This window comes from Solenopsis invicta, chromosome 7, assembly GCF_016802725.1.
Source record: "Solenopsis invicta isolate M01_SB chromosome 7, UNIL_Sinv_3.0, whole genome shotgun sequence".
Lineage (NCBI taxonomy): Eukaryota > Metazoa > Arthropoda > Insecta > Hymenoptera > Formicidae > Solenopsis > Solenopsis invicta.
This window is the reverse complement of record NC_052670.1, coordinates 3,076,984-3,089,235: the sequence shown is the minus strand read 5'-3', so window position 1 is coordinate 3,089,235 and position 12,252 is coordinate 3,076,984. Positions and strand designations below refer to the sequence as shown.

Here is a 12,252-nt window from a genome sequence, read left to right as displayed (position 1 = left end):
AGCTACATCCCTGGTCCGCATGTAGCCGGCGGCCACGTGTGAGTCCCGTACATACTATGGCTCTCGCGCACGTACAAACGAGAGGGGCGTCGCGTCGTTTGCGCCCGAGTTAAAGTATGTACTCGCATTCACGCATTCTCTCTCGCACCGGCCACGTGTACATACGCGCGAACGACAATAGTTTACGCATGCACATAAACTATGTAAATGATCTTTCTAGATGCAATCTATGCAGATAACGCGCAATCTATGTAGACACTGCTATAATGGCTGTGACTACTCGTGTCTTTTTTTTTTTTACACAATTGTAAAACCACACTTGTGAAACAATTGTCCCAAATGAAATGAAACCGTTATTAAAACTGTGTGTTGATAAAAGCGAATTTTTTCTCTCTCTCTCTCTCTCTCCCTCTCGGAGACTAAAATTAGAAACAATTCGTCTGAACATTTACATTTCCCATTTTTATTGGAGCGTTGTATCAATAACGTGAATTATTGCAATGCTTAATGCGCTGAGTGGATTATCGCCGAGCACACGACAAAAATACGAATCCGTAGCGCGTATTTTTACGGCGCATTTCATGCAAAATGAAAATTTTTATTTTGCATTCGCATCAATTGCATTCGATTGTACTTTTAGCGAAATAAATTCTTATCCGCGGCGCATAATATCATCGTCAGATATTCCCGAATCCGAGATTAATGTAATAGATTCCGTTTTCACACGTGCGGTAGTCAAAATTCGGAGAGAAAACTGACAAGAGCTAACACTCGAACACAAAAGGAAAAGAGAGAGTCGAAAATATTTTTAAGTGTTAAACGCGCATGGAAAATACTAGAAATGTTTTCAACCAGGATTTATTGCGTCACTCACGTTTTAATCGCGTCTCCATTCGCGTCTTCGATCGAGCTAGCCGGCGCGCATGGCGGCACGATGAGCTCGACAACAAACGAGCTTTAAGAGGAGACCATGGCTCGCCCGCCCGGCCGTGTTCGTGTCGGGTGTGGGTGGTAAAACCGTCAGGTCGCGAAGGGTCACAGAGCAATGGAATCGCAAACGAGCGGAGAGAAAGAGAGAGACAGAGACGGAGAGCGCGCGAGAGCGAGACAGAGAACGCAACAGGAACACAAAGAACGAACGAGACGGAGGGACAGAGACAAAGAAGGAAGAGAGAGAAAGAGAGAGAGAGAGACGGTAATTTTTTCCTGCGCTCGATTCTTCGTCTTTTATTTCCCACGAATGACAGCGTTTTATTTGCGACGTACGACACAGGCTAACGATGATGCATGCACGAGAGACAAACGAGCGCGATAAAGACCTCGATAAGCAAAACGTCAAAGTGTTGCTGATGAAGAAATGAAAAAAATAGCATCCAAATGGCTGTCGTGCCATTAACGTTGCATAATGTAACGATTGGTAAAATTTAACACCGTCGAAGAGACTTCGACGGGAGAACTACTTTTGTTTGATCGCCGAACTTTTCAGCATCATCATTTGTACGTGAGATCCTCCACATGCATAATTTCATGTTATATAATCACAACTAATTTGGCGCATAATTTATACATAGGGAAAAAGAGAGAGTAAGTGTGTGTGTGTGTGTGTGTGTGTGTTTCCTTGCTATTATCGGAGAAAGGGAATCAAGAGGGAAGATAACGGAGACAGAGAGGAGAGAAACTGCAACGCAGCGGAGAAGTATCGTTTACCCGGCATAGACCTTTCCGTTTCCCTACTTTGCCTAAATGACGGCGTCTTCTCATCTCACAGCGTACTCTCGCCGTGGCGCTGATACCGCCGCGAGTTCTCCACCCTCGAGATATTAACGATGCCGAGAGGTCGACGTCGACGTCAAGACGAGGAAGCGGCAGCGGCGGCGGTGGCGGTGGCGGTGGCGATGGCTATGTGGATGTGGGTATATATCGCAAGCCCCGGATGGTAGCTTCAAACGAAAACTCTGCTGCGTCCAACGAGTTTGTATCGAGCGTAGGAGGTAAAAGCACCACGGGGTTGCGGAGAGAGAGAGAGAGTGAGAGAGAGTGAGACAGAGAGACGCGGATAAAGGTAGGACGTGAAAGAGAAGGCGAATGAAGCTTCGAATGAAACAGGACGGTAGTGTGGGTCGACGGGCGCGAACGAGAGATGGCCAAAAGAAAGAGCGAGAAAGAAAGGGGAAGAGAGGGAGCGAAGAGAGCGTGATAGCGCGAAAAGAGAGCAAGAAAGAGGGACAGAGGCTCCTCGTAGCGCGCGATGCTGCTGTTGCTGCTGCTGCTGCTGCTGCTGCAGAATGAGGCAGGGACGAGGGAAACGAGGAACGCGAGAGGGGTGGGGAAACTGCCGCAGACCTCGGTCTGCCCGTGGTAGGCGAGGTGAGGTGGCAATCAATAAATATACAGAACCGGCGAAGAGCGAGGGAGACGGAGGGTGGCCGAGCGACTGAGCGAGCGAGTAAGAGCGGGCGAACGAACGAGCGGCGACGGACCGAGAGCGAGAGAACGATGGGAAAGAGAGAGGAGCGCCTCGCCAGTTGTGCGTTCGTCCGACCGTTCGTTCGTTCGCTCGCTCGTTCGTCCGTTCGTTCTTGCGTCCCCAAAGCCCTACGGACCTAAACCCGGAGTGAGAAAGGAGAAAAAGCGGTGCGGCGGAGGATCGAGCGAGATGGCACGGGCGAAAAAAGTCACCGGCAAAGACGGAGACGGATGACAGCGATGGACAGGAAACCGGGGTAGCACGGAGGAAGGGGAGAGGAGAGGAAGACAGAAAACGCAGCGAAGAGCAACTTGGGGAGGAGAGAAAGAGGGAAAGAGAGGCCCCGGCCGAAGGCCGAGGGGAGAGAGCGCGGTGACTCGATGGCGGTCCAGGAAATACGAAGAGGGACGGCGGGTCGAAGGTGAAGGGACGAAATAAACGACGTGGTCCCGTCTTCGTCAAGAGCGACGAAGATCCTGCCCGGTCGAGAAAACGAGAGAGGCTCTTTCAGAGTGAAATTGAGACGAGCCGAGGAATGAGGAGCGCAGAATGCACCCCCGGCTGCATCAACGACCAGCCCTTCTTTTATCCTCGCGTAGAAAACGCACGTGGCTCATCAGACAAATAAATACACGTCCTCTTTGTAATCCATTTCGTAGATTAGTCACATCTATCGTTAAAGTATCGCTATTACGTATAATTATTATTTATATCGCGGAAAAATCGATTTGCAATAACTTGACTCCTAACTCCGTGGCATTTATCGCTTTCTCTTTCGTTGATTCGTATTATTTTCTCAAGAAATAAAGTGCAATAATTCGCAATACTAATTGACCGAAGATTAAGCTCCTTAAAGAGATAGAATTCCAACAATAGAGAAATATCAAAGGGATACAAGGCCACCACAGAGCTAGACTGGTGTCGAAAAAAGGAAAACTTTCCAAGATTAAATAACTCTTCCGAAGAACCGTTAAGATCTCAATTTGCCAATCGATTCCATTTCTCATACTCGAGTACGGCACTTGCGCTTGGGCGAGTGTGAAAAAGTTTGGGGCAATGCATCTATAGAAGCACCACGGCGCTCGAAACGAGTCTAGACGAGGAGCGCGAGTTTCTTTCTTTTGTCGCGGGGAAGCGGCCGGCGAGGATCGACGGAAGGAGCCTCGATAACCTTGGAAGGAGAGAAAGGCTGGGTATAGGATGTGCGCGCGCGGGACTAATTGATTTCGGAACGGGGGAGGGGGAGGGAGGGAGGAAGGAAGGGAGAGAGAAAGAGAGGAGGCCCTTCGCTCGTTAAGGCGGCACTGATATATATCGAGTTGACGCGCGAGAGCTTATTGGGGCCCGCGCGCGCTTTGCATCACGCGTCCGGCTTTCGAACGACTCTGTAAATCCACGGCAAGTGCAACGACGGCGTCGGTAACGGTGCGCTACATAGGTAGAATAACCTGAGAACGCGCGCGAGCGTGAAATATATCTTACTCGATCCCCCGATTTCATTAGAGAATGACTCGTCGTTCGAGCGACAGGCTCTCGCGCTTTTGTCCTTCTTGTTCCTTTTGACCGATTGAGAAAATAAAATGTATCTAAAATGGAGAGACGTGAGAAAAAATTCATGTTGTAAGTTTCATTTACAACCTGTATGTAAAAGGGAGCGAGGGAGAACGTCAACATCGGGACGTGAGCTTTCGAAGAAATTGAGTACGCGAAATGACTCGCGACAAGTTGTGCGATTGAGTAACGTGAAAAAGAGCGCCTATATTTACAGGAAGAAAGAGAGACTCGTCGTTTTCATCACTCTTCGAATTCCGTGTTACACCGTCCAATTTGTCAGCTTATGTACTCACGGCCCAACCCCTCCACCCTCCCCCCCGCCCTTCGATCACGCGAAACCGACTCTCGTCGCCCGTCGTCGCGGAAACGTGCCTCGGCGACCGAAATCGGAATCGCCAGGAGTAAACTTCCTCCTGGACAAGCATCATAACTCACGCCGACAAATATGCCGTTGGGACACGCGCATTCATCGGCGTCTGTTATGCGGAAAATGTTTGCCCGTTTCGTCTAAACAATATCGCGTATCGCGATTGCGAGTGAAATCAAACGTTGCCGACCAGACGCCGATTAAATTGTAAAAATGCAAAGGGAGAGAGGAGAGGAGGAGAGGGTATCGGCTTCGGATCTCCCGGGGAAACGAAGCGGAAGGACTTGTTACGAGATGTAAACGAGATCATTAGTTAATGAACAAACGTCATTGCTGCGCAGCCGATATACGAGAATGCACGCGAGTTCGCTCCTTCCGGATCCGTTATCTCTGATCTCCGTCGCTGATTTTCGTCGATCCATCCGCGTACAAGACGGAGTTTATATTTCGTAAGATAACAATGCAGACGTTGGATATTCTACAGACAAAACTAGCCGGGCGCCGAAGAAATCCCGACCATTAGAGCGCGGAGAGCGCTCTCCTATTATCGGACTTCTTTCCCCGACCTACCTTCGCCGCTTCGCATAACGATGCCGCTTATCGCGACGTAGCACGTCCGCACGTAGTTTTACGGTAGGAACGGGCGAAAAAGAGAGAAACGCGCGAGAGAAATCCAAAAAAAAGAAAAGAAAAAAAACTGAAAAAAAAAGAGAAAAGATAGAAGAGAAGACCGGCAACGGAACGAGCGAAAATGACTTACCGCCGAAGAGTGCAGTAGGATCGAGCAACGGATTGGCCTGGTCCGCCTGGAGTTTCTCGGAGGTGGAGGTGGCGCCCGGAGTCACCGCCGCTTCAGCTCCGCCACCTCCGCCGCCTCCACCGCCCCCGCCCGATGCGGAGTTCTCCTTCTCCATGCCAGTCCCCTGAAACATCGGACAATCCACCCATGGTTTCGTTACAGAGCTTCGCTCTCACGCGCAACGCGCAACGCGCGACGACGCCGCTGTGCCGCATCGCCAAGGACTCTCCGCCGCGCCGCACACACTTCGCCGTTCTTTATCTCGAAAAACCCGACGAGGGGGAGGAGACGGAACAGGTTTCGCGCCGCGCACGATATTTACGGCGGAGTTGCAGCGCGCGCGGCACGGCGGCGGTCGGTGCATCGAGATTTCGGTGTGCGAGATTTTTGGCCGAGGCGTGCAGCCCCGGCGACGCGGGAGATTATTATTCGGGAAGAAAAACGACGAGGGGGCGCGCCGGCTTTATCGGCCGGCTGTAGCCGGAAAGAATTAAAAAATGCTTGTTTACTTAATAAATACGTGCTTCCCGAGATATAATAAAACTTTGACAGGGACATTTTTCACTCTTTCATTAACGCATTTACAGAAAGTATTATTTAACGGCGTCGTAATTCTTCGCGAATAACGTTGTCGAATTGAATTAATTAGGTGCAGCAAGCCGCCGCACGCTGAGGATTAGTTACGTGCGATAAAAAATCAATGAAATAAAATAAAAACTCCAATGAAACTTTCTCATTAAATCCAAATCGTGATTTGTAAACGTAATTAACACGATCGTTAAAATCATTTTTTTTTTTCCTTAAACGACCTTTGCAATTTCCTATACGTACAACAGCCTCTACGATATGAAATCGCATCGTCGTCGCCTCAGAACGGAGATATTTCAGGTTCTTCCGTCTAATTGCGGCAATTAAACAGATTATCGTGGAAAACGCGTTCGCGTTTCTCGTGAAATATTTCACGACAAAAACAAAATAAAGTCGCTTTTACACATCCCAAAGCGTGGGTACGCGCGCGCGCGCGCGCGCACACACACACACACACACACACACACACACACACACACACACACACACATACACACGAGCGCAAGTACACATTTGCATTCGACGACTGTTTACCAGTCGAAGAAAGGCTTCCTCCGGCGGCGCTTTAAATAAAGGTCGTTCTCCCCTCCATCTTTTCCCCTCCAGCGCTTCAATCAGCTGACTGGCGCACTCCCCTCCCTCCGCCGCCCAGCTGTTGTATAAATATACATCGTTACAACGTTGAGTTAGGTTAGGCTGATGCTAGGCTAGACGATGCGCACCGGCGGCTGCGGCGGCGCCGCTATTATCATACAGCCAGCATAGTTATCATACGTACGAGCCCGCGAGACACAGTCGAGCAGGATTTAACGCCGTCGCGATTATGTTAATTAATTCTCGAGCGAGGTCATTTTTCACCTTTCGTACCTTTCGGCCTTTTCTCTGGAAATCCAAGCTTCAGCTGTACGCGACGCGTTTCGCGAGATGTCTGCACTGATATCGCGAGTGCTTATGTCAAGCGTACGCCTATGTGTGTAGAATTATTTCTCTCATTTTCCTTTCCTCTCCCTCTCTCTCTCTCGCTCGCTCGCTCGCTCTTTCTGCCTTTAAAGAGCGTCATTTCAGAAAGCGCGAGTGCATCGTTCAGCGATAAAGCGGATTCCCAGTTCGAATGGAATGCTGAAACGGCATTTACTACCGTTATTAACTCGTTAGTTCTTAAATATAGCCGTGTACGCCGCGCCGCGCCGCGCCGCGCCGCGAGCGAGAGCCGTCTCAATGCATTTTCTGTCGCTATTCACGCGGGCGGAATGCGTTTTCAAACACGAATCCGCGCTCGACGAATTAATTCCGATTCTATTGAAAACAGACTTTTCATACTGGAGTAATTGTACGGAAGCGTATCGCCGAGACCAAGATTTTACGTACATATAATATATTCCGTTTACGTAACACGGCAAAATTCATAATAGAGGAGCCAAAAGCTGCCCTCGTTAAAATTTACGCGACGCGCAATCGATTATCTCCCGACGGAATGTATATTTATTCAGCGCGGCGATAGAGAAAAATTCTAATGTGCATAACCACTTCCCATTCCCGTATATTATCATGTCACGACCGGAATAAACTCTCGATAGGGAAAATTCACCGTGGTCTGATATACACAATAGCCTTCATTCGGTGCGCTACGAGTCGTCACGCGATCGTTATCGGCGACGTATTGATTAAAGTTCGGCCCTCGTTCTTATCGGTAGTCTCGTTGGAGTGCCCCTCGCAAAGCATCCAGCATTTCTAGGGTCGCGTGATCGATCCGTTGAATGATGGCGAAAGTAACGTATAAATAATTCCTGCGTCTTTATTCTCGTTAATCTAATGGATGAAGGCGGATAAAAAGAAAGCACTTAGTATTGAGTGACATCGCTAAAGCGAAAGAAAGAAAGCATGATAATCCGATTTAAATATTTCAAAGATATTTCTAACGCGTGCGTCTACGTTTTCCGCGTATCCTTCTCCCTTTTACTTTTATAAGCCACCCTCTAAAAGAATCATCGTAAAATGCCTCTTCTATATTTAAACCACATTTAAGATATGTGAATACTTGACAAGAGTTTGAGAACGCTTCGCGGAGTTACGCGGATCTCTTCAAACAAATTTAAAAAAAGGAATTAGTCTATAATTAAATACATAGTCTTTTTCACTCCCATTTACGCAATCTTGCTTATCCACTGTTTTCAAAACTAATAGAGTACAATTTTTCAATGCTTTGAGATTCGGTTTCTTATATGTATTGTATAAAGAAATAAATCAATCCATTTATACATTTGTATATGAAAGTGCAAGAGGTGCATTAGATGGATTTTGAGTTTTTACTGATTATAAAGTAGAAGAAAAGATAATATCATTGCCACTTAAATTATCTCCATTATTAGGTGACGAATTCTAGTAATTATTTATGGAATAATTTGTTTAGTAATCATTATCTAATATGCTATCAATATAGAATAGGCAACATTTGTTATATTAAGCCATTTAAACTTTCGAGCATTTCAAAACTTTTTCAAATAACATTTAATTACATGTATCGCATTCTTTTCAATCTTGATTGTATTATCACACAAATGTTTGTACACTCGGCTGTTTTATTTAACTTTTCATATTCATAATATCGTTATAAATATATACTAAATATATACTACATCTTTACAGGCCACAGCATTAATAATTGCTCATGGAGTATTCATTTACAATTACTAACCTCGGAAAAATTGAATTTAATAATATAACACCAAGTCATTATACGCGGCATTGTAAGCAATTAACGCGATTTCAATATCCATTTGCACGATTATTTTGTACATCAGAAGCAGTTGACGGAAAGAAACTCTTACAATGGCTTTTACTGCACTCTCAGATTCGTAATGTCGAATAGTGATGTCGTGCGAAACCTCTCGTTTATAATTGACAAAAGAAGCCGCATAGAAGCTCTTTGTCGCCGGAAATGATCCTCCAAACAATTGTGACAGAAAAGCGTCCTTTCAATATCTCCTATTATTCCTACTATTTCTACTCCCCTGCGCTTGCTAACTAGCTCTTAATAACTAAAAGTGAAAAGTCGCAGACTCTGATTAACGAAAAATTTCAAGTCTCAAATAATCATTAGAGTATTGTCTCAACTATCTCAAATATCAAAATTGATTACTTCGCACTGAGAAAAAAAAATGATTGAAAAACTAAAATATTTAGTCCGATACGCACAACTAAACATTGGGTTGATTCAACAATTATTTGGTTGCACGAAAAAAGATGTAATTCATTTATATTAACCATTCCAATTTTTTAACTAAAAATTAATTAAATTAACTCAACATTTAAGTCGTGTGTATCGGACTAAATATTTTAGTTTTTCAACCAATTTTTTTTCTCAGTGCGGCGATTACCACCTCCGTTGCAAAATTATACGTTATCTTTCAATAATTTGCGATATATTTGCTTGCATTGTTACATACCACCAATCTGGAAGAAAAGATTTCTTATCATGAAAATAAATGCACTTTCCAAGTATTACATTCTTTTAAAATTAGAAGCAAGATCTGATAATGGGACAGAAGAACACGGTCTTTGCCTATTGATCAACGTTCCGAATTGTAAAAACAGAAATATCGTTGAGGTAGTATCGATTTTCCGGAATTATCAAATTTTCCTACCATCCAATTTCCAATTTAAGTTGCCTCGGCTTTAATAATAAAACCGCAGAGTTTGTCACAGTAATTCTATTTTTGAATACGATATATTAATTAAATAAAATTGAGAATACGATTACAGCTTGAGCTTTATTAAAAGTTCGTACACTCGAACGACACACAAAACTTTTTAACGTAAAGAAAGCGCGAAGAAAGAAAGAATGATACGCAATTGAATCATATACTTAAGTTTCTTTGCGAATGCTCCTTTCCACGCAGCTTCAACAATTTTCACGATTTCTGTACTCTTATGCGGTGCTGAAATATCAAAATCGACGGTCGAAATTATCACCTACATCCGACGAACGTATAATTAGACGCGTCTCCCGGGCGCGCCGAATAACACAGTATGACCGAGCTCGCAATTATGACTGCGGCAACGACTCGTCTGCAATCTCCAATCTCTTTACAGTTTTTTTCCCCGTGTATATCACACTACTTGCAAACAGGAATACTTGTAACTAAGAATATCGACATTTTTACTTTTTCAGTCTCATCGCGAGCATATATATTCAATTTTATGCAAAGTATTCACGTTGCTCGCAATAATTAGAGAAATTTATTGTCACAGAGATAGCTTTCTCTATGACAACAAATAGGCAAAATCATTTTACCTGTTGTTGTAAGTATTATAATAATAAATGTGGACGATATTTGCCTCTCTCGTACGTTTCTTTTAAATAATACTTTCCCACATAGCTAATTTATTGGCTATCGATTGGCTATCCTCAATTTATAAAGAGACAATTTAAACCTCATCAGTGCCATCTAGCCTTCTAATTATCGGAGTTAAATTAACGCGATCTAAAATACGCACAACAAAAATAAAGCGTCGATACGTGGACGGTAGTGTCGAAGCATTTGGTAAAAGGATTGCACCTACTCGCAATTGGAATCATCGGTGTCATCCGCGCACGGCGGCGGCGGCGGCGTCGTCGTCGTTCGGAATATCCGGGCGAGTCCGCGACGCCACCCGGTTTTCAGCTAGGCGGACACACTTCGAGATGCTCGTAAATTGACGAGAAAGAGAAGGGCGAGAAACGAGGGCGCGCGCGCGCGCGCGAGAGAGAGAGAGAGAGAGAGAGAGAGAGAAGGAATGGACGCCTTAAGGCAAGGGAACGCGGGGGCGGCGAACTGAGAGCAAAAGGAAGACACGGACGACCATCGATTTCTCGACCGGTATTACGCTCCTTTCCTTCGGCCGGGAAAAGCTCGGGTGCCAGGCGGCTGGAACACGGTCGTTGTCGTGGTAGAGAAAGAAGAGCCCGGTGACGAGGAAGAAACGCGCCGTTTGTTCGCGAAATGCGACGCCCTTGCTGCTCCCGACAATGCGCGTTCGACTTCAACGTATTGCGTTTATTCTTGCGCTTCTTCCGCTTTTTCCGCCTCGAATACCTCGACCTTATTAATCCACGAACATCTCGCGTCGTCGGCTTGTGCCGAGATAGCGGATAAATCAGTTCGTTCAGAGTTCGGAGAGCGTTAGCTCGAAATTCTAATTTTTCAGGAAGCATTCAGGAAAAGAAGAAGCATTTGGTATTCATTAATGCAATAAAGTTCCATTATCTCAGTTGCTAATGCAGCCTAATGACACATTCGCATGTTCGTGCTTATTATTAATGTAATGCGGGATGCGGTATATATGTCTAACGTTTTCCTATCCTAGCGTATACGAAGATAGAAAAATGCGTGAGATTATGCGATAACTTACGCTCTTCGAAGCAAAGCTAAATATGATTGCTACGCCGGCAATATCTTTTTCCCGTGATCGACCGATGTACGCTGGCAAAACTTTGGCTCGATATTTTCACGTAAACCCGTTTCTGCATCCACGACAACGCCGCGGCGGAGAGACGTAATTACGAGCGTTGCATCGATGTCACTGTGCCGCATCAGATAATACTTCCATATACGTTAATTATACCCGATTCCATTCCCCCGTGCTCGAAAGAAAAACATACAGCCACACGCGGACCTTGCAGCACAACATGAATGTTTCATCCTGAAGCGAGCGTATCATCGTTATGTCGTAACAGTAATTAGCGAATTTAAATAGAACGCCAATTTGCAACAAGTCCATCGCTATCCCGGTTAATTGCCGTAATGAAACCAGATGTATGTGTATATAATAATATTTGACGAACCGGAATTTTCGAAAAGCTCTCGCGAGGGAGATGAACGTGAAGCGCAACAAAGGGAGATACACGCGCATAAAACTATGACGCATAAAATTACAGGTTCATGTGTACAAACGTAATAGTGCGATCCTAATAACTCGGCGGGACGACAAATAACGTTGTAATTACAGAACGTCGAGGAGGTCACTCGGTGGGTGAAACGCGCGTGCGGCGAAATTTCAGACTCGTCGAAGGGGCGTACGTTTATCGAAATATTATAAAACCCGACAAGTTCAATAAATCGGATCTGGTGAGACGCGACGATTGCCCACGAACTCATCCGGAGCCGGAGAAGCCGAGACGCAAAACGCGAAGCACGCGAGTCTCGACAGCGTCACGAAGAGTGGCTCGTTCGCTCGCGGCCGAGCTTAGTTTCCCATTCAATGAATCCTTACATGGTACACGTCGACCGAGGACGACGGACATTACGCGCGTTCCCCGTCCATTCGTGCCATAGCAGATGGCACTCCTATCTGCGTCAATTACAGGCGGACTCTTCTCTCGTCGGGGCGTTTCGAGGGAAGAGATACGTGGCGCAACGAGGACCTCGGATCTTGATGGTTTCGCAGAGAGCGAACCAACATTACGGGCGGCTACGTTGGTGTGCGGGCGGCAGGGAT

At 45.8% G+C, this 12,252-nt stretch overlaps 1 protein-coding gene across 14 annotated transcripts in view; it reads right to left on the bottom strand.

Moving 5' to 3' along the window:
• The window catches only part of LOC105199959 (bromodomain adjacent to zinc finger domain protein 2B), a 163,979-nt gene that overhangs the window by 41,229 nt on the left and 110,498 nt on the right, over positions 1–12,252 (bottom strand). For all 14 annotated transcript variants that reach the window (XM_026130288.2, XM_026130296.2, XM_026130290.2 and 11 more), the window contains exon 4: positions 5,149–5,311. In XM_026130288.2, coding sequence (XP_025986073.1) covers positions 5,149–5,302 — 154 coding nt within the window. In that variant the 5' untranslated portion in view covers positions 5,303–5,311. The remainder of the gene's footprint in view (positions 1–5,148; positions 5,312–12,252) is intronic.